The following is a 20,758-nucleotide window of genomic DNA, read 5'->3' as shown; positions in this document are numbered from 1 at the left end:
AATACAGTACACAGTATAGTATGGGAGTGAGAGAAGCCAGACCCTGGTGCAGGTAGTGATGAAGTCATCATTCAGGCTTAGGTAGGTCTTCAACAGGTTGGCCTTGATGCCTCTGGGAGGCTCAATGGTCATCTTAGAGCCATTCTGCAGAATAGACACGGGGAACTTGTTGCTGGGCAGGCTGGTGAGCCACAGACGGAAATCCCGGTGTACCTAAAGAGGAGTGAATAGGGTGTTGGCAGGTTTAAGAGTGACAAAGGTTTCTACATCTCGCTTTACTGTATAGCTTAAGTTGTGTGTTTGTGTGGATATGTATTCTTCTAGGTGAGCCCACCTTATCTGGGTCAATGTTCTCAATGAGTCTCTCCATGGAGGGCATCCAGCTGGGTGCCAGGTGACAATTCTGGAAGAAGACCCACTTGCCCCTCTCCATGGCACTGTGCATCATTGCCTCAGCCCAGGGACCCTGACACACAACCACAACACACCGGACCAGTTGCAGAGGTCTCAAGATGATACCAATACTGTAGATATCACAAGGCTTAGGTTCAAACATCATGACTTTGAGCCTGGGCTTAATTCTGTTTGTCTCAGTTATTTCTCAGACTGGCTTGCACTCATGGTGATGGTGAATGTAGCACGTCTTTAGAAGGGGATACATACAGGACACAGAGTCCTAGTCCTCTGGATATAAATAGACTGGTAATTATCACTGAGGTGGGGAGACTAAGCTTTTCTTAGCATGACAAATGAGAGTGACCTCATTGGGAGGACTAATTTCCAGTGGGATGTCCCGTGGGTGGGAGGAGTGAGTTTTCCCAGGCATTCCCCAGGCCCTACTGACCTGCCCCTGGCCCAGGGAGATGGCACTCATCTTCTTGGAGAACTTCATGACATCAGCAAACTTGTAGAGGTCAGCGGCAGGGTCGGTTCCGGGAGATAGGACGAAGATGAGCGGCGTGGAGGGGGACGACTCCTTAAATACAACAGACAGATCTGATGCCTGGGGGAGAAATGGAAGGAAGGAGGGAGGGATGGAAGGGGGAGGTGGGGAGGAAGGAGAGAGAGATACAGTACAGAACGAGGTATGAGAAACATAAAATAAACAATGAGGTGACCTACATTGGGAAAAACTCTGAGTTTATATTGTAAATATTTAAGCCAAATGGCTTTAGAATAAACCTGGTGGTAAAGAGTTTACACTGAGTTGGATACAAGGCAAAACAACATATACCAAAGATGGCATTGACAGTGGCACTGAGGTAAATGCAACTTAGGATGTCTTCACTACCCAGAAAGGCAAAAGTGCAGCACCTGTGGCTCTATAAAGCGCTGGCCCAGATGAGCAGCAACAAAGTCCTGCAGGCCGTGAGTCATGCGGTCAGCTCTCAGGCAGCGCAATATCAACAGCTTCTGGAAAGAGTCCAGTTGGGTATTCCATTCCCCTGGGACTGGCTCCCTAGACACACACGCACACATCCACAGACACCAGTCAGCAGTCAGAGTAGGCGTAATTTGCAGTATCTATTGACACACTGCAAACTAGCATGTGTTGTGTCTACAAGGTGCTATCTAGAACCTAAAAGTGTTCTTAAGCTGCCCCCATAGGATGACCCTTTGAAGAACCCTTTATGGTTCCAGGTAGAATCCTTTTGGGTTCAATCTAGAACTCCTTTCAAAAGATGGTTCTACATGGAACCAAAAATGGTTCTCCTATGGGGACAGCCAAATGAAGAACCCTTTTGGAACCCTTTTTCTAAGAGTGAAGAGTTGGCAGGCACAATATCAGTGGAACGATAATCAGAAGTATCATGGCAAGTGAACAAAACATGAAGCGGACTACATTTCTTGGCTATAGTACACAATAGTTTACATAGGACCATAAAGTTCAGTCTGCTTGATGTTTTCTTTTTTGACATGGAAAATTAAGAATTGTGGTATTGCGATACGGGTATCAGGACAACCCTAGCTGTGATTATAAAAAATGTATCTTCTGTGTTTGTGTGTGTATAAAGCACCTCTCTGTGAATCTTGAAGAAAGTATTTGTGTGTGTGAAGACCTGTTTGGCTCGCTGCTGTCAAATATCCTCTTGAAGGCCTTCATGTGTTTGGGGAAGCTGTCTGCCAGGCTGTTGAAGGTGGGCAAAGCGCTGAGGCCCAAGATGTCCTGCCAGGCACGCTCAGACAGCCACCTCACTGCAGGGTTGGACAGCTGCTGCTGGGGCATGCCCCCTGCCAGCAGGTACCGCCACTCGGACTGGCAGGTGGAACACAAACAGAGTATGAGCACAGATACACTTTAAAAACAACAATACAGACCAAACACTAAACACCACCAGTTCCTCCTACCATATCGATCTTGTTCTCATTCATCATGATGCGAGCACACAGCAGGAAGGCAAACATGAGCTTGTGCTTCTCAAACAGAGAGCGGCACACGTTGCTGTACAGGCTGAAGGTGAAGAACTCATTGATGCTGATGATCCTCTGTTCCACCGTGTCTGGGAGGGACACACAGGGACAACACAATGGGAAAATAGTTTGTTAAGGGTGTTGGATATATTCATGCTACCTTTGGTGCTTAATGATACATGCTACAGAAAAGTGTTTGGCCACGATTTTTACATTGCTGTGATAGCAGTTAAGCATTCAGTTGTGAAAGGGTTGTCCTAAAATGCATACAAATACAGTATGTGTGTTTCTACATTTATGTGGGTGTGTGAATTCTCTTTACCTGCCCTCTCGGAGTTGGCAATGCCCGACATGAAGATGCTCAAAAACCACTCCAGGGAGTACTGGTACATGGGGTCCACGTTGGAAAGGTCCGATACGCAGAAGAAGAGGATCTGAGTACGCACAGCCACAGGGACATACTCCAGACGAGTGGCATCAATGTCCCGCTCAGTCTCCTCAGCCACCATCACTTTGGCCTGACAATGACATCAGCTTTTGTATGGTCATAGTGCCACATCAACGACTCAACAGTTGATTGAACAGTAACAGTATGTTCTTCGCAAAGGGGCAGAGTTAAAAATACACTTGGAAATAACATGTAAAAGCCTTATTTTGGGAAATCCAAAGGGGTCAAGTTGAAGTGTGGTGGTTACACTGCTCCCCATGTCTGACCTGGATCTCTCCGGCCTTGATCTTGGAGGCTCCCAGCACCCGTATGAGTTCCTCATCGTCCACAGGGTTTCCTTCTGAGGAGCTGAGGCGGAAAAGGATCTGGTCTTCTATCTCCTTCAGCTCCTGCTTCATACGAGCGTTACTCACTATCAGCTGGTTCTTAGCCTCCTCCAGGTCAGGCCTCTCTTCAGCCACCACCCGACCCAGCAGCTGGTCCTCCAGACCACTACACACACACACACACACACACACACACACACACACACACACACACACACACACACACACACACACACACACACAAGTCAGGGTCAGAGGTCAACCGGCCAGGGAGTAGGGGCCAGTGTCTAAGTGAAGGTGGGTGAGCACAATACCTGGGGGACAGGGTGAAGTTGATGAGGGTAACCTTCGTGGAGATCTCAGGTGAGTAATGTGGGTTGGGTAGCTTGGTGGTGATGTACATTTTGAAGTCATCGTGGTAGGGGATGACAGCGTCTCCCAGCTTCAGAACTGTGCTGCCCTGCTGCTTGAACGTCTGAGGGCGACAACAAGCAACAACTGCAATGAGTTGACTTTATTGTGTGTTGACTGAGTGTCGTATCGACGTGCTATGTGCCCTAGGTAAGGACCTGTCGCAGTAGGACGGGTTCTAGAGCAGGGTCTAGTTCCTCTCCGATGTTCTCCAGTAGGCAAGGCTTCCCGAAGCGAATGGCATTTTCCAGACTACGCAGGAAGTCCCGGTCACTCAGCTTCATCACGTCCAATCCATTGTCACGCTCCTGAGAGGAAGAAGGAAGTAGGGTTCAACCATCATGTCTAACCAACAACTTCTGCATATACATAGGAAATATGACCATATCCCCTTTGAAATACAGGTGTCTCATTACATACAGATGCTGAAAAAAAAAACATTTACTTACACAATGTAAAGCAGAACATTTTGGTTCTCTCGATTTTCTAAAGATGCTATCTAAAGCTGTGCAGTAATGGTTGTGGATAATGAGATTATTAGCTCTATGGCTCCCTCTGTGGACTATGTTTGGAATCAGACCAGTACACAGGAATCACTGAACATTCTCACCATGTTTTTGACCCACTTGTTGGCCTGTCCCTGTGGGTCAATGAAAAGAGCCCAGCGCTGAGAGTACTGTGTTATCACACCATTTTCCACCGACAGGGTATCCTTAGGCAGCCCTGTGATCTATACACACACACGCACACAATGGGATATTGGGATTATTTTACATTGCTATATTATTTGATACTCCAGGTCAGTCTGATATAGGATATTATGTTGTATCTGTGCTAGTAGTGTTGTGAGGGGTTCTGACCTGCCAGGAGCGGATCTTGACCTTGTCCCCTAGAGTGCTGATGAGGTTGGGCTCCTCTGTGTGGGGCACCCCCTGCTCTTTAAAGCCACGCAGCCACTCATCTGCCATGGAGGACCGGTACTCTCCCTGGCAAGGTCATATACAGACAGCACACCAAATCAACACAATGGTCATCCATGGGTCATTCTCTCCACAAAATACCTAAAAGCACTACTTACTGTACAAAACTCTCACTAATACGTCAGCATAACACATACATGTAACAATAGCACAACAACAGAGCAGCACCCACAGTAAAGGGTCCCAGGTAGGCCACATATCCTGCTGCTAGCAGCACGTCTCCTGACACGTTATTAACCATGTACTCCAGGTGCTGCACGGTCTCCCTCCAACGCACCTTCTCATCCGCTAGCCCTCCAATCAGCTGGAGAGACACACACAACACACTCATATCATCAGCACCCACAGACACAGCAGACAACACTGAGTTATGTCTGATGTAAATAAATAGGGCATTGCAGAAATTACATTGGAAGGGGGGAAAAAAACTTGTGGAAAATGAAAAGAACAAAGTGACAGTGTAACAATCAACAGTAGGGTTGCAAAGTGGGGAATATTACTGGTAATTTTGGAAATGTACCAGTAAACTCATATAATTTTTTTTTACTTCCAAGGATTTTAGGTCATTTTAATAACATATAAAATATATAAAATATGATATTTTTAATGTGGAAAATAGAATCACAAAGCTGTGAAACATTATTGTATAACCCATCAACAAATGTTATTTTACTAGGCAAGTCAGTGAAAAACAAATTCTTATTTTCAATGACGGCATAGGAACAGTGGGTTAACCGCCTGTTCAGGGGCAGAACGACAGATTTGTACCTTGTCAGCTCAGGGATTTGAACTTGCAACCTTCCAGTTAATAGTCCAACACTCTAACCACTAGGCTACGCTGCCACCCAATTGAATAAATTGCTGTTTCTACATGGAATATCCTTCATATTTTTACAAATTATTATTTTATTTAAAGAGTGACTTTCCCTAAAAAAAAAACTTCTCGTTTTGAAAATGGCCTATGTGGCATCGATATGAGTCAGAAACATTTACTCTAGTGTAAAAATGTACTACAAAGTGTAAATAGGATAATTCAGTCTCGTCCAAAATGGAGATTTGCGAAATGATAGGAAAAAAATTGTATGTCACGGAATGAAGGGTACCGTAACAGTATTCCATGGGTTGGGTTTATTTTAATGGCCATGGTCAATTTGGTTTGACATTCGATATCCCCATGTGGCAAGTTATGGACCATTAGTAAATTACACAATGTACATTGTACAATATTTTTAAAAGGTCAAAAGCTCAAAATTTCTATGAATTAAAAACCCTAATCAACTTAAATTGTAGAAAAGAATATACAAATATTGAAAGCATTTAATGAGACACCTAAAAGATTTACATTGTGTAATTTATTGACGGTTCCTAACTATCCCCAGAGATAGTCTATCCAGAAGTCAAACCAATTTTGCCACAGTCGCACACCAGCCGAATGAATCTAATTGGCAAAAATAATTTAGCTAACTCTTCCCACCTGCGAACACACACAACAGACACCCACATCAAACCACACCTCGAAACCAACTCACGTTTGAATTGAGTCATGGCCGCTAGCATTTCTTAACAAAGCAAACGAGGCCAAATCAGGAAGTGGAGTCACCCATGAAGTACTGTTTGTCAACATATCTTTGTTGCAAATGTTGCAGGGCTCAAAGCACTGCAAAATAAGTCAATAGTTGGAAGAGTTCATTGCAATTACATTAGAAGTAATTTAATGTTTTTTCATTAATTAGGCTATTTTGCAGTGCTTTGAGCCGGATCATGTCAGAAAAGGAACAGTCAACTCTCCGTTTTGGACTGTTTCGTTACGTAACCTATATGCCAGGATCCAGTACTTCCCGAGGCATGAAAAAAAAATCATTGTTTGAAATGTAAAGATTCAAATAAATGTGGTCAGAGTTCATTTGAGTTGCCTCCTCTGTAATTCTGCTGCCCCCCCAAAAAAGTACATGTTTTTTTTTGCCCGTGCCTGATACTGTAAAATTGATTCTGGTTTGGCCGGCCCGGGTTTATGGTTTGCGCAACATTGTAACCTAGAGATCAATAGGTTATTTTTCTTTAAATAGCCTAGCTGTGGATTGTGTGTAGCCCAATCACAAGGCATCGCCTTCAGTCGGTAAAATGTGGCAAATCTGTCAGTGAACAGCAAAACAGGCCTTTCGCAATATTTCAAATACAATCGCGGGAAAACAGGTTTTTAATGCAAATGGCTCCTGCTGAAAAGAGAAGACTCTAATGTGTCGGTAGGCTACCAACATATTTTATCAACTTCCAAATTGGCCTATTGCATAAACCGCATTTTTTATTAAAGTTAACCGAGCGAGATAGGCTTTTGGCACGAGCGCATCGCCGGTGAGTGAGCTGTGCATCATTGGGTGAGTCAGTGAAAGTGGAAAGCTTTTTTAGGACTATAATTTCCTCCTCATTTTGTACACACCTAGGCCTAGGATATTCATGGATTCAAGACAAGGTTGTTTTTAATTGATCTCATATTCTCAGTTAGTCCATGTAAAAGGCATCTGTCATTTAAATCATTTTTGCACTATTAAAAAAAGATTCTGCTTAAGTCGGCAGCCATGTAAAATGGCATAGAATTGCATGAAATGTGTTTATAACAGGCCAATTTTTCCCCATGTATGCAACCTCTGCAAGTGCCTCTACCTACTATACTGCTCTATGCCACTACACAAATATGATGTGTAGTGTAGATGCATGCAATGTTTTATTATAAAGGCGATTCTTTTAATGTGTTCCGGTACCTCAGAGCTCCTCAGGTCACCTCTTGTGCTAACTTTTTGTTTCCGGCACCTCCCAATTTACAAATTAAGTACTGCTACTTTCTCTTGAACCATATGTTCTATCTACCAGAAAATCATGGACAACATGAACACAGATATAAAGGGAGAAATATATATATATATATATATATATATACAGTTGAAGTCGGAAGTTTAGATACACTTAGGTTGGAGTCATTAAAACTCGTTTTTCAACCACTCCACAAGTTTATTGTTAAACTATAGTTTGGCAAGTCGGCTAGGAGATCTACTTTGTGCATGACACAAGTCATTTTTCCAACAATTGTTTAAAAACAGATTTTCACATATAATTCACTGTATCACAATTCCAGTGGGTCAGAAGTTAACATACACTAAGTTGAATGCGCCTTTTAAGAGCTTGGAAAATTCCAGAAAATGATGTCATGGCTTTAGAATAGAGGGCGACCGATTATGATTTTTCAACACCGATACCGATTAATCGCCCGATATTTATTTATTTATTTATTTGTAATAATGACAATTACAACAATACTGAATGAACACTTATTTTAACTTAATATAATACATCAATAAAATCAATTTAGCCTCAAGTAAATAATGAAACATTTTCAATTTGGTTTAAATAATGCAAAAACAAAGTGTTGTAGAAGAAAGTAAAAGTGCAATATGTGCTATGTAAGAAAGCTAACGTTTCAGTTCCTTGCTCAGAACATGAGAACATATGAAAGCTGGTGGTTCCTTTTAACCTGAGTCTTCAATAATCCCAGGTAAGAAGTTTTAGGTTGTAGTTATTATAAGAATTATAGGACTATTTCCCTCTATATCATTTGTATTTCATTAACCTTTGACTATTAGATGTTCTTATAGGCACTTTAGTATTACCAGTGTAACAGTATAGCTTCCGTCCCTCTTCTCGCTCCTCCCTGGGCTCGAACCAACAACACAGCGACAACAGCCACCATTGAAGCAGCGTTACCCATGCAGCGCAAGGGGAACAACTACTAGAAGGCTCAGAGCGAGTGACGTTTGAAATGCTATTAGAGCGCGCTAACTAGCTAGCCATTTCACTTCGGTTACACCAGCCTAATCTTGGGAGTTGATAGGCTTGAAGTCATATACAGCGCAATGCTTGACGCACAACAAAGAGCTGCTGGCAAAACGCACGAAAGTGCTGTTTGAATGAATGTTTACGCGCCTGCTTCTGCCTACCACCGCTCAGTCAGATACTTAGATACTTGTATGCTGAGTCAGATTATATGCAACGCAGGACACGCTAGATAATATCTAGTAATAGATCTAGTTAACTAGTGATTATGATTGATTGTTTTTTATAAGATAAGTTTAATGCTAGCTAGCAACTTACCTTGGCTTACTGCATTCGCGTAACAGGCAGTCTCCTTGTGGAGTGCAAAGAGACAGAGGCAGGTCGTTATTGCGTTGGACTAGTTAACTGTAAGGTTGCAAAATTGGATCCCCCGAGCTGACAAGGTGAAAATCTGTCGTCCTGCCCCTGAACGAGGCAGTTAACCCACCGTTCCTAGGCCATCATTGAAAATAAGAATGTGTTCTTAACTGACTTGCCTAGTTAAATAAAGGTATATAAAAAAATGTGTTTATATATATATATATATATATATATATATATATATATACTTATTTTCCACCATAATTTGCAAATAAATTCATTAAATTCAATAAATCCTACAATTGTGATTTTCTGGATTCTTTTTCTCATTTTGTCTGTCATAGTTGAAGTGAACCTATGATGAAAATTACAGGCCTCTCTCATCTTTTTAAGTGGGAGAACTTGCACAATTGGTGGCTGACTAAATAGTTTTTTTGCCCCACTGTATATATATATATATAAAAAAATAGTCAAATCGGCGCCCAAAAATACCGATTTCCGATTGTTATGAAAACTTGAAATCGGCCCTAATTAATCGTCCATTCCGATTAATCGGTCGACCTCTACTTTAGAAGCTTCGGAAAGGCTTATTGACATCATTTGAGTCCATTGGAGGTGTACCTGTGGATGTATTTCAAGGCCTACCTTCAAGCTCAGTGCCTCTTAGCTTGACATCATGGGAAAATCTAAATAAATCCACCAAGACCTCAGAAAAAAATTGTAGACCTTCACAAGTCTGATTCATCCTTGGGAGCAATTTCAAAACACCTGATGGTACCATGTTCATCTGTACAAACAATGGTACGCAAGTATAAACACCATGGGACCACGCAGTCGTCATACCGCTCAGGAAGGAGACGCGTTCTGTCTCCTAGAGATGAACGAAAAGTGCAAATCAATCCCAGAACAACAGCAAAAGACCTTGTGAAGATGCTGGAGGAAACAGGTACAAAAGTATCTATATCCACAATAAAACGAGTCCTATATTGACATAACCTGAAAGGCCACTCAGCAAGGAAGAAGCCACTGCTGAAAAACAGACATAAAAAAGCCAGACTACGGTTTGCAACTGCACATGGCAACAAAGATCTACTTTTTGGAGAAATGTCCTCTGGTCTGATGAAACAAATGTAGAACTGTTTGGCCATCATCACTCAATACCTAGGTTTACTTCCACTGTATTCACATCCTACCATACCTTTGTCTGTACATTATACCTTGAAGCTATTTTATCGCCCCCAGAAACCTAATTTTACTCTCTGTTCCAGACGTTCTAGACAACCAATTCTCATAGCTTTTAGCCGTACACTTATCCTACTCCTCCCCTGTTCCTCTGGTGATGTAGAGGTGAATCCAGGCCCTGCAGTGCCTAGCTCCACTCCTATTCCCCAGGCACTCTCTTTTGATGACTTCTGTAACTTCTGTAATAGCCTTGGTTTCATGCATGTTAACATTAGAAGCCTCCTCCCTAAGATTGTTTTATTCACTGGTTTAGCACACTCTGCCAACCCGGATGTTCTAGCCGTGTCTGGATCCTGGCTTAGGAAGACCACCAAAAATTCGGAAATGTTCATCCCTAACTACAACATTCTACGACAAGATAGAACAGCCAAAGGGGGCTGTTCTAACAGCCAAGTCTCTCACCGTTGCCGCCTGCTATAGACCACCCTCTGCCCCCAGTTGTGCTCTGGACACCATATGTGAACTGATTGCCCCCCCATCTATCTTTAGAGCTCGTGCTGCTAGGCGACCTAAACTGGAACATGCTTAACACCCCAGCCATCCTACAATCTAAGCTTGATGCCCTCAATCTCACACAAATTATCAATGAACCTACCAGGTACCACCCAAAAGCCATAAACACGGGCACCCTCATAGATATCATCCTAACCAACTTGCCCTTTAAATACACCTCAATACACCTCAACTTGCCCTCTAAATTCAACCAAGATCACTTGAGGCATCGATCACTGCCTCATTGCCTGCATCCGTAATGGATCAGCGGTCAAACGACCTCCACTCATCACTGTCAAACGCTCCCTGAAACACCTCAGCGAGCAGTCCTTTCTAATCGACCTGGCCGGGGTATCCTGGAAGGATATTGATCTCATCCCGTCAGTAGAGGATGCCTGTTTTTTTATTTTTAAATGCCTTCCTCACCATCTTAAATAAGCATGCCCCATTCAAGAAATTTAGAACCAGGAACAGATATAGCCCTTGGTTCTCTCCAGACCTGACTGCCCTTAACCAACACAAAAACATGGCGTTCTGCATTAGCATCGAACAGCCCCCGTGATATGCAACTTTTCAGGGAAGCAAGAAACCAATATACACAGGCAGTTAGAAAAGCCAAGGCTAGCTTTTTCAAACAGAAATTTGCTTCCTGCAACACAAACTCAAAAAAGTTCTGGGACACTGTAAAGTCCATGGACAATAAGAACACCTCCTCCCAGCTGCCCACTGCACTGAAGATAGGAAACACTTTCACCACCGATAAATCCACTATAATTGAGACTTTCTTTCTAAAATTATCCGCCGAAATTGTTGCCACCCCTATTACTAGCCTGTTCAACCTCTCTTTCGTGTCGTCTGAGATTCCCAAAGTTTGGAAAGCTTGGAAAGTTTGGAAAGCAGCTACCCCCTTCTTCAAAGGGGGGGGGGGGGACACTCTTGACCCAAACTGCTACAGACCTATATCTATCCTACCCTGCCTTTTCTACGGTCTTCGAAAGCCAAGTCAACAAACAGTTTCCCGACCATTTCGAATCCCACCATACCTTCTCCGCTATACAATCTGGTTTCAGAGCTGGTCATGGGTGCACCTCAGCCACGCTCAAGGTCCTAAACGATATCTTAACAGCCATTGATAAGAAACAATACTGTGCAGCCGTATTCATTGACCTGGCCAAGGCTTTCGACTCTGTCAATCACCACATCCTCATCGGCAGACTCAACAGCCTTGGTTTCTCAAATGATTGCCTCGCCTGGTTCACTAACTACTTCTCTGATAGAGTTCAGTGTGTCAAATCGGAGGGTTTGCTGTCCGGACCTCTGGCAGTCTCTATGGGGCTGCCACAGGGTTCAATTCTTGGACCGACTCTCTTCTCTGTATACATCCATGATGTCGCTCTTGCTGCTGGTGAGTCTCTGATCCACCTCTACGCAGACGACACCATTCTGTATACTTCTGGCCCCTCTTTGGACACTGTGTTAACAACTCTCCAGGCGAGCTTCAATGCCATACAACTCTCATTCCGTGGCCTCCAATTGCTCTTAAATACAAGTAAAACTAAATGCATGTTCTTCAACCGATCGCTGCCTGCACCTGCCCGCCTGTCCAACATCACTAATCTGGACGGCTCTGACATAGAATATGTGGACAACTACAAATACCTAGGTGTCTGGTTAGACTGTAAACTCTCCTTCCAGACTCACATCAAACATCTCCAATCCAAAGTTAAATCTAGAATTGGCTTCCTATTTCGCAACAAAGCATCCTTCACTCATGCTGCCAAACATACCTTTGTAAAACTGACCATCCTACCAATCCTTGACTTCGGCGATGTTATTTACAAAATAGCCTCCAATACCCTACTCAATCAATTGGATGCAGTCCATTACAGTGCCATCCGTTTTGTCACCAAAGCCCCATATCCTACCCACCACTGCGACCTGTATGCTCTCGTTGGCTGGCCCTCGCTTCATACTTCACGCCAAACCCATTGGCTCCAGGTCATCTACAAAACTCTGCTTGGTAAAGTCCCCCCTTATCTCAGCTCACTGGTCACCATAGCAGCACCCACCTGTAGCACGCGCTCCAGCAGGTATATCTCTCTGGTCACCCCCAAAACCAATTCTTCCTTTGACCGCCTCTCCTTCCAGTTCTCTGCTGCCAAAATCTCTGAAACTGGAAACACTTATCTCCCTCACTAGATTTAAGCACCAGCTGTCAGAGCAGCTCACAGATTACTGCACCTGTACATAGGCCATCTATAATTTAGCCCAAACAACTACCTCTTTCCCTACTGTATTTATTTATTTTGCTCCTTTGCACCCCATTATTTCTATCTCTACTTTGCACATTCTTCCACTGCAAATCAACCATTCCAGTGTTTTACTTGCTACATTGTATTTACTTCAATACCATGGCCTTTTTTTGCCTTTACCTCCCTTATCTCACCTCACTTGCTCACATTGTATATAGACATATTTTTCTACTCTATTATTGACTGTATGTTTTGTTTATTCCATGTGTAACTCTGTGTTGTTGTATGTGTCGAACTGCTTTGCTTTATCTTGGCCAGGTCGCAATTGTAAATGAGAACTTGTTCTCAACTTGCCTAACTGGTGAAATAAATAAATAAAAATAATGACCATCGTTATGTTAGGAGGAAAAAGGGGGAAGCATGCAAGTCGAAGAACACCATCCCAACCGTGAAGAACGGGAGTGGCAGCATCATGTTGTGGGAGTGCTTTGCTGCAAGAGGGACTGGTGAACTTCACAAAATAGATGGCATCATGAGGTAGGAAAATTATGTGGACATATTGAAGCAACATCTCAAGACATCAGCCAGGAAGTTAAAGCTTGGTTGCAAATGAGTCTTCCAAATGGACAATGACCCCAAGCATGCTTCCAAAGTTGTGGCAAAATGGCTTAAGGACAACAAAGTCAAGGTATTGGAGTGGCCATCACAAAGCCCTTACCTCGATCCTATAGAAAATGTGTGGGCAGAACTGAAAAAGCGTGTGCGAGCAAACCTACAAACATGACTCAGTTACACCAGCTCTGTCTGGAGGAATGGGCCAAAATGTACCCAATTTATTGTGGGAAACTTGTGGAAGGCTACCTGAAATGTTTGACCCAAGTTAAACAATTTAAAGGCAATGCTACCAAATACTATTTGAGTGTATGTAAACTTCTGACCCACTGGGAATGTGATGAAAAAAATAAAAGCTGAAATAAATTATTCTCTCTACTATTATTCTGACATTTCACATTCTTAAAATAAAGTGGTGATCCTAACTGACCTAAAACAGGGAATTTTTACTCCGATTAAATGTCAGGAATTGTGACTAAGATGTATGTAAACTTCCAACTTCAACTGTATATTAATCAAGTTTAAATTACCCAAATTTACAGAGATTACCAAAATGACCCGTTAATAACCCAGATTTTTTTTAAATCTGGTAATTTTTATAAATTCTTTGCAACCCTGTGTATGGTCTGGCCTCTATATCCTTTCAGATTTGTCCTGCACCTGCCAAGCCAGCGCAAATATGTGTGTTGTTATCAGTGAGTTTTCAATCAATCAATTCAATGTATTTATAAAACCGTTTTTACATCAGCAGATGTCACAAAGTGCTTTACAGAAACCCAGTCTAAAACCGCAAACAGCAAGCAATGCAGAAGCTTTGTCCCCATCGCTCTCTCTCTGACCTTGTCTGCGCGGACCAGGCGGTTCTCACACAGCTGGCACTTGTTGTCCAGCTCGTCTCTCTTGGCCAGACAGTCATGGTACTTGGCCTGCAGCGTTGCGATGCCCTCTTCCACCTGTGCCAGCTTCTCATTGGCATCGTCCAGGATGAGCTGGGTCACAGCCAGGTCCTCCTGGGCCTCCTGCAGAGCTTTCTGCATGAGCACGCACACACAGGAATGAAAGATACACACATCACACTCACACAAATAGTGCATATGCAGATGCAATAGTCTTGTTGTACAAGAGAGGGCAGCATTTAAAGCAAATATATTCATACTCTTTTAGGCTCCACACCCTTGGCCACAAAGTGGTACACGTGCATGGCTCGCACCCACTGGCAGATGGAGGTGCAGGCCTTGGACACCTTGGCAATGTTGGCTGGCTGGAACTCTTCATTATCAATGTAGGGTTGTACTAATTTGATCACGGAGTCTGGGATATTTTCCTACAGAGGAGATCGGTGCCAAAATGATTCCAGTCAAAAAGCTCCTCTTACACTGAAAGAAAGTAAAAAGCTTTGTTTGGGATAACATGTCCTCAGGACATTGACATACTTTGTCAAATTTGAAGAGGCCCTCTAGGAACTTCCCGGGGTCCTGCAGAAGGCTCTTGCCAGGCTCCCAGTAGTCGTCCACCTTGGTGCCTGGCTTCTCTCCGGCCACCTTCTTAGGCTTGATGGACCTCATGATGCAAACAGCCTCTATCACCAGTTTCACCCCATGGGGCGGGCGCTGCATGGCCCTCACCTGGAGAGACCCAGCCCCAGTCATACAGTACAACAGCCCTCATACAGTACAGAGCAATCTAGGAAAACAACAAGCCAAAAGTACAAGTACAACCATAAACCATTACAGGGCAAAATAATGTCACCTCAACAACGTCGTTCTTGTTGAGAGACTTGAGGCTGGTGAGGGCGGCGTCTAGAGCTGGCAGCGCTTCATCCAGGTCTTTCTGGGCGTCTTCAGCGATGGCACCGGCCACACATGCTTTCTGTGAGGCTTTGGCTTCCTCTGCCTGCACCGCCGTACGGGTCTCCTCTGCAACCACAGTGTCTACCTGTCAACACACACACACACACGCACACAAAGATTAACATGCATAACACATGTGCTATATAAAGGATACAGCATGTACAGGCATTTTAAGAACCTGATAAGGCTTCCTGGTCTAATTTACCTTGATCTTCTCCATGGTGATCACTGTGTCCTTGGCAGCTTCCTCCAGCAGAGGCCTCATCATCTCCAGCTCCTCCTGCATCTTACTCACATCCTCTGCTGTCCTCAATAGCTATAGACACACACAGGCACACAGTAAAATCACACGGTTAAACGCAGACCCATATGAACACAGACACACATTTAAAGCATACAAAATACATTTGAAGCAAAAGACACAGAAGAGAAGATGACCTCTTAGATACAAAAATTGTGGCATTGAGGGTCCCTCCTCTCACCTTGTCCAGGCCAGTCTTCATGCGCTGCCGGGCACTGTGCAGCTCCTGTTTCTTGCGGCCGATGAGGGAGGAGAAGATTGCGAGTAGCTCCAGATAGCTCTTGGGCGTGACATAGTTATATCTGGACAGCTCAGCCAGGTACTGCGCACATTTCCTGGCTACCATCTGGTGGATCTCCACACACATCATAATCTAGACAGGGACACAACAGTGGTGAGGGGAGGCTGGCAAGAGACAAGAACACAAACAAACAATCTCTGTTTCTCCTCACCAGGCCTTTCATTGCGGTGGGGCTGGCTTCCAGCTCTGGCAGCTCGTAGAGGAAGGAGGCAGCCACAGACTGGAGGGCCTCCTCTGGCCAGGCACTGAACCAGTCTATAGTGCAGCAGGTCACCAGAGACGGGAACTGTCTGAGCCGCGCACGGAACACCTCCCCTATAGGACTAGACATGGGGAGAGGAGGAAAAGAGGCAGGGAGGAGGGGCGTGGTGGGGAACGGAGAGGTGGAGAGAAGATAGGTGAGGACAGGAGAGTGAGGGAAGAGATGGAGGTGAGGTAAAAAAAAAAGAAGGTGGAGAGAGGTAAAGAGAAATTAGTAGAGGTTCAAGTTTACTGTTTACTCTTTACTGTACCTTTCAGATGCTGTGAGTGAGCAGCTCAGTTCAAGTTTTATTGTCACATGCACAAGATCAGTGTAAAGGTTACCTTGCAAGCTCTTCCCAACAGTGCAGTAGTATAACTAATACAAATATAACTATAAATAATAAAGAAAACATGACAAATATCAAATAAGAGAGGAAGCTATAGCTACTTCCACCGAAGGTGGCTCCCCTGTCTGTTCGGGCGGCGCTCGGTGGTCGTCGTCGCCGGTCTACTAGCTGCCACCGATCCCCTTTTCATTTTCTGTTTGTTGTTTGAGTTTTGGTTCAGAACTATTTAAGCCTGTTAGGCCCGCCTGCTTTTGTGCGGGCTTGTTCTCTGTTAGTCTAGGTTGGTTGCGTGTTATGTTCACTGACTGTTTGGTGCCCAAGTTCGGTTTCCCCCATTATCCTCTGCTCTCTGCGCTTGACTCCGCACCCACCACTCCTGGCTGTGTGACAGAAGCCCGCAACATATCCATGGAGTCAGCAGGAGCAGCTGCACCCCTTCTCCCATCCATGGAGGAGCGTGTCCTCCATCATACGGCCATTCTCCACCGAATCGGGTCAGCAATCAAATGATGGAGAGAATGGTCTCCCTACCTCACCCCCAGCTCCTCCTCAACCTACTCCTCCGGCGGCGTCCGGATCCAGTGCTCTTCGTCTGGCGCTCCCCAGGGAGTACGATGGAGCGGCGGCTGGGTGCCAGGGGTTCTTGCTACAGCTTGAGCTGTACCTGGCTACCGTTGGTCTCCCTACCTCACCCCCAGCTCCTCCTCCACCTGCTCAACCTACTCCTCCGGCGGCGTCCGGATCCAGTGCTCTTCGTCTGGCGCTCCCCAGGGAGTACGATGGAGCGGCGGCTGGGTGCCAGGGGTTCTTGCAACAGCTTGAGCTGTACCTGGCTACCGTTGGTCCGACTCCCTCTGGTGAGGAGAGCGTGAGCGTCCTCGTCTCCTTTCTGACGGGTCGAGCCCTGGAGTGGGCCAATGCAGTGTGGAATGGCCCAGACTCTGCGAGGGACCACTATCCAGAGTTCACCCGCCAGTTCCGGGCCGTGTTCGACCACCCACCAGAGGGCCGAGCGGCAGGTGAACAGCTGTTTCACCTTAGACAGGAGACGAGGAGCGTGCAGGACAATGCGCTGAAGTTTCCGACCTTGGCCGCTGGGAGCGGGGTGGAACGACAGGGCCCTGATTGGCCACTAATTGATGTAGCCTCCGGGAGGACGTCCGCAGGGAGCTAGCTTGTCGGGATGCGACCCTCTCCCTCAATGAACTCATTGACATGTCGATCCGACAACCTGCTGGCTGCCCGCGGGTGTCCAGAACGGGCCTCGTTAGTTCCACCTCCTGGCACTCCCGCTCCAATCCCTATGGAGGTAGGGGGGGCCGCATCGAGGGGGACCGGATAAGAGGCTCCTCCTGCACCAGTTGTGGTCGGAGAGGACACACTGCGATCGGTGCTGGAGGAGCTCGTCTGGGAGTCGAGAGGGCAGGCAGAGCACTTCTCGGTCACCCCAGGTGAGTCAGCACCAGACTCACCCAGAGCTCCCTGTTGGTCACGTTTTTACAAATTTCTTTCTCTGAGTTTTCTCCCTCTCTCCAGCATAAGGCGATAGTCGATTCAGGCGCAGCTGGGAACTTTATGGATCGTGGACTCGCGTTGAGGCTAGGGATTCCGCTGGTGCCACTAGATCAACCCTTCCCCGTGCACTCCTTAGATAGCCGGCCATTTGGGTCAGGGCTGGTCATGGTTCCACTGGACATGGTAACGCAGGGGGATCATAAGGAGCGGATTAGTCTCTTCCTTATTGATTCACCTGCGTGGTGCTGGGGATTCCCTGGCTGGCTAATCACAATCCTGAGATTTCATGGAAACAGGGGGCTCTCCAAGGGTGGTCAGAGGAGTGTTCTGGTAGGTGCAGAGGAGTTTCCATCGGTGCGACGACGGTGGAGAGTCCAGACCAGGTTTCCATTGTGCGCATTCCCTCTGAATATGCCGATTTGGCTATCGCTTTCTGTAAAAATAATTACCACCTCATCAACGAGTGGATTGCGCGATAAACCTCCTGGTAAACGCTGCACTTCCCAGGAGTCACGTGTACCCGTTGTCCCAGGAGGAGACGGTGGCTATGGAGACATACGTCACTGAATCTCTGGGACAGGGGTACATTCGGCCCTTCATGTCACCTGTCTCCTCAAGTTACTTTTTTGTGAAGAAAAAGGAGGGAGGTTTGCGTCCGTGCATTGATTATAGATGTCTAAATTCCATCACAGTGGGGTTTAGTTACCCGCTACCTCTCATCGCCACGGCGGTGGAATCATTTCAAGGAGCGAGTTTTTTCACCAAACTGGACCTTAGGAGTGCGTATAATTAGGTTCGTATCCGGGAGGGAGATGAGTGGAAGACCGCGTTTAGTACCACATCTGGCCATTATGTGTACCTCGTCACGATGTATGAGTTGAAAAAATGCTCCAGCCGTCTTTCAATCTTTCGTAGACGAGATTCTCAGAGACCTGCACGGGCAGGGTGTGGTGGTGTATATCGATGATATACTGATCTATTCTGCCACACGCGCCGCATGTGTCTCTAGTACGTAAAGTACTTGGGCGACTGCTGGAGCATGACCTGTACATCAAGGCTGAGAAATGTGTGTTCTCCAAACAAGTCGTTTCCTTCCTGGGTTATCACATTTCCACCTCTGGAGTGGTGATGGAGTGTGACCGCGTTGCAGTCGTGCGTAATTGGCTGACTCCAACCACGGTAAAGGAGGTGCAGCGGTTTTTAGGGTTTACCAATTACTACTGGAGGTTTATCCGGGGTTTTGGTCAGGTGGCTGCTCCCATTACCTCACTGCTGAAGGGGGGGCCGGCGCGTTTGCGGTGGTCAGCGGAGTCGGACAGAGCCTTCAGTCGTCTGAAGGAGCTGTTCACCGACGCTCCCGTGCTAGCTCATCTAGACCCCTCTTTGGCGTTCATAGTGGAGGTGGACGCGTCCGAGGCTGGGGTTAGAGCCGTGCTGTCCCAGCGCTAGGGCACGCCACCGAAGCATGACGTGGGGGACCGGGAGTTGTTAGCTGTGGTACAAGCTCTGAAGGTGTGGAGACATTGGCTTGAGGGGGCCAAGCACCCTTTCCTCATCTGGACTGACCATCGTAATCTGGAGTATATCCGGGCAGCGAGGAAATTGAATCCGCGTCAGGCAAGGTGGGCCATGTTTTTTTTTACCAGATTTCGGTTCACGATCTCCTATAGGCCAGGCTCCCTTAATACTAAGGCCGACGCGCTGTCCCGTCTCTATGACACCGAGGAGCGGACCATCGATCGTACTCCCATCCTTCCAGATTCATGTCTGGTAGCACCGGTGGTATGGGAGGTGGACGCGGAAATCGAGTGGGCGTTACGGCTGGAACCTGCACCTCCTCAGTGTCCAGCGGGTGTTCAGAATGTGCCGCTTGGTGTTCGTGATCGTTTGATTCGATGGGCCCATACGCTATCCTCTTCGGGTCATCCTGGTATTGAGAGGACAGTGCGGGGTCTTAGGGGAGGTACTGGTGGCCCACTTTAGCCAAGGACGTGAGGTTTTATGTCTCCTCTTGCTCGGTGTGCGCTCAGAGCAAAGCTCCTAGACGCCTGCCTAGAGGGTGTCCTACAGCCCCTCCCCATTCCACACCGGCCGTGGTCGCATTTGTCAGTGGATTTTCTCACCGACCTTCCCCCGTCTCAGGGGAACACCACGATCCTGGTTGTTGTGGATCGGTTTTCTAAGTCCTGCCGTCTCATCCCGTTGCCCGGTCTCCCTACGGCCCTACAGACTGCGGAGGCCCTGTTTACCCACGTCTTCCGTGGGGTCTCCTGGGGGTCTCGATCAGCCTGACCTCGGGTTTTCACCCCGAGAGTAATGGGCAGGTGGAGAGAGTGAACCAGGATGTGGGTAGGTTTCTGCGGTCGTATTGCCAGGACCGGCCAGGTGAATGGGCGAGGTACGTCCCATGGGTGGAGGTGGCTCAGAATTCACTCCGCACTCCTCCACTAACATGTCACCTTTCCAGTGCATGTTGGGCTACCAACCGGTCCTGGCACTATGGCATCAGAGCCAGACCGAAGCTCCTGCGGTGGAGTGGGTGCAGCGCTCGAATGAGACCCGGAGAGCAGTCCAGGAATCACTTAAACAAGCTGGTGGACGGCAGAAGAGGAGCGCTGACATTTACCGCAGTGAGGCCCCCGTGTTCGCACCGGGGGACCGGGTCTGGCTCTCGACCTGAAACTTGCCCCTCCGCCTGCCCTGCCGGAAGCTGGGGCCGCAGTGTGTGAGGGCCATTTAAAGTCCTGAGGAGGATAAACAGGGTGTGTTATAGTAAAAAGCAAGCTGTAACCTATCGTATTAACCCCTCGTTTCATGTGTCTCTCCTCAGGCCGGTGGTAG

The 20,758-nt window shown here is 46.4% G+C and overlaps 1 protein-coding gene across 1 annotated transcript in view; it reads right to left on the bottom strand.

Moving 5' to 3' along the window:
• dnah1 (dynein, axonemal, heavy chain 1) overlaps positions 1 to 20,758 on the bottom strand; it is a 67,283-nt gene that overhangs the window by 8,719 nt on the left and 37,806 nt on the right. Inside the window, exons 51-70 of the mRNA XM_031833868.1 lie at positions 15,964 to 16,135; positions 15,693 to 15,884; positions 15,416 to 15,526; positions 15,110 to 15,295; positions 14,794 to 14,985; positions 14,517 to 14,684; positions 14,200 to 14,391; positions 4,750 to 4,881; positions 4,458 to 4,583; positions 4,208 to 4,327; positions 3,756 to 3,905; positions 3,501 to 3,661; positions 3,127 to 3,352; positions 2,735 to 2,930; positions 2,350 to 2,501; positions 2,061 to 2,257; positions 1,315 to 1,459; positions 845 to 1,003; positions 335 to 466; positions 43 to 213 (exon numbers count right to left, since the gene is read on the bottom strand). Coding sequence (XP_031689728.1) covers positions 43 to 213; positions 335 to 466; positions 845 to 1,003; positions 1,315 to 1,459; positions 2,061 to 2,257; positions 2,350 to 2,501; positions 2,735 to 2,930; positions 3,127 to 3,352; positions 3,501 to 3,661; positions 3,756 to 3,905; positions 4,208 to 4,327; positions 4,458 to 4,583; positions 4,750 to 4,881; positions 14,200 to 14,391; positions 14,517 to 14,684; positions 14,794 to 14,985; positions 15,110 to 15,295; positions 15,416 to 15,526; positions 15,693 to 15,884; positions 15,964 to 16,135 — 3,280 coding nt within the window. The remainder of the gene's footprint in view (positions 1 to 42; positions 214 to 334; positions 467 to 844; positions 1,004 to 1,314; positions 1,460 to 2,060; positions 2,258 to 2,349; positions 2,502 to 2,734; positions 2,931 to 3,126; positions 3,353 to 3,500; positions 3,662 to 3,755; positions 3,906 to 4,207; positions 4,328 to 4,457; positions 4,584 to 4,749; positions 4,882 to 14,199; positions 14,392 to 14,516; positions 14,685 to 14,793; positions 14,986 to 15,109; positions 15,296 to 15,415; positions 15,527 to 15,692; positions 15,885 to 15,963; positions 16,136 to 20,758) is intronic.

This window comes from Oncorhynchus kisutch, linkage group LG1, assembly GCF_002021735.2.
Source record: "Oncorhynchus kisutch isolate 150728-3 linkage group LG1, Okis_V2, whole genome shotgun sequence".
In the NCBI taxonomy this organism is placed as follows: Eukaryota; Metazoa; Chordata; class Actinopteri; order Salmoniformes; family Salmonidae; genus Oncorhynchus; species Oncorhynchus kisutch.
This window is presented reverse-complemented; position numbering and strand designations above follow the sequence as displayed.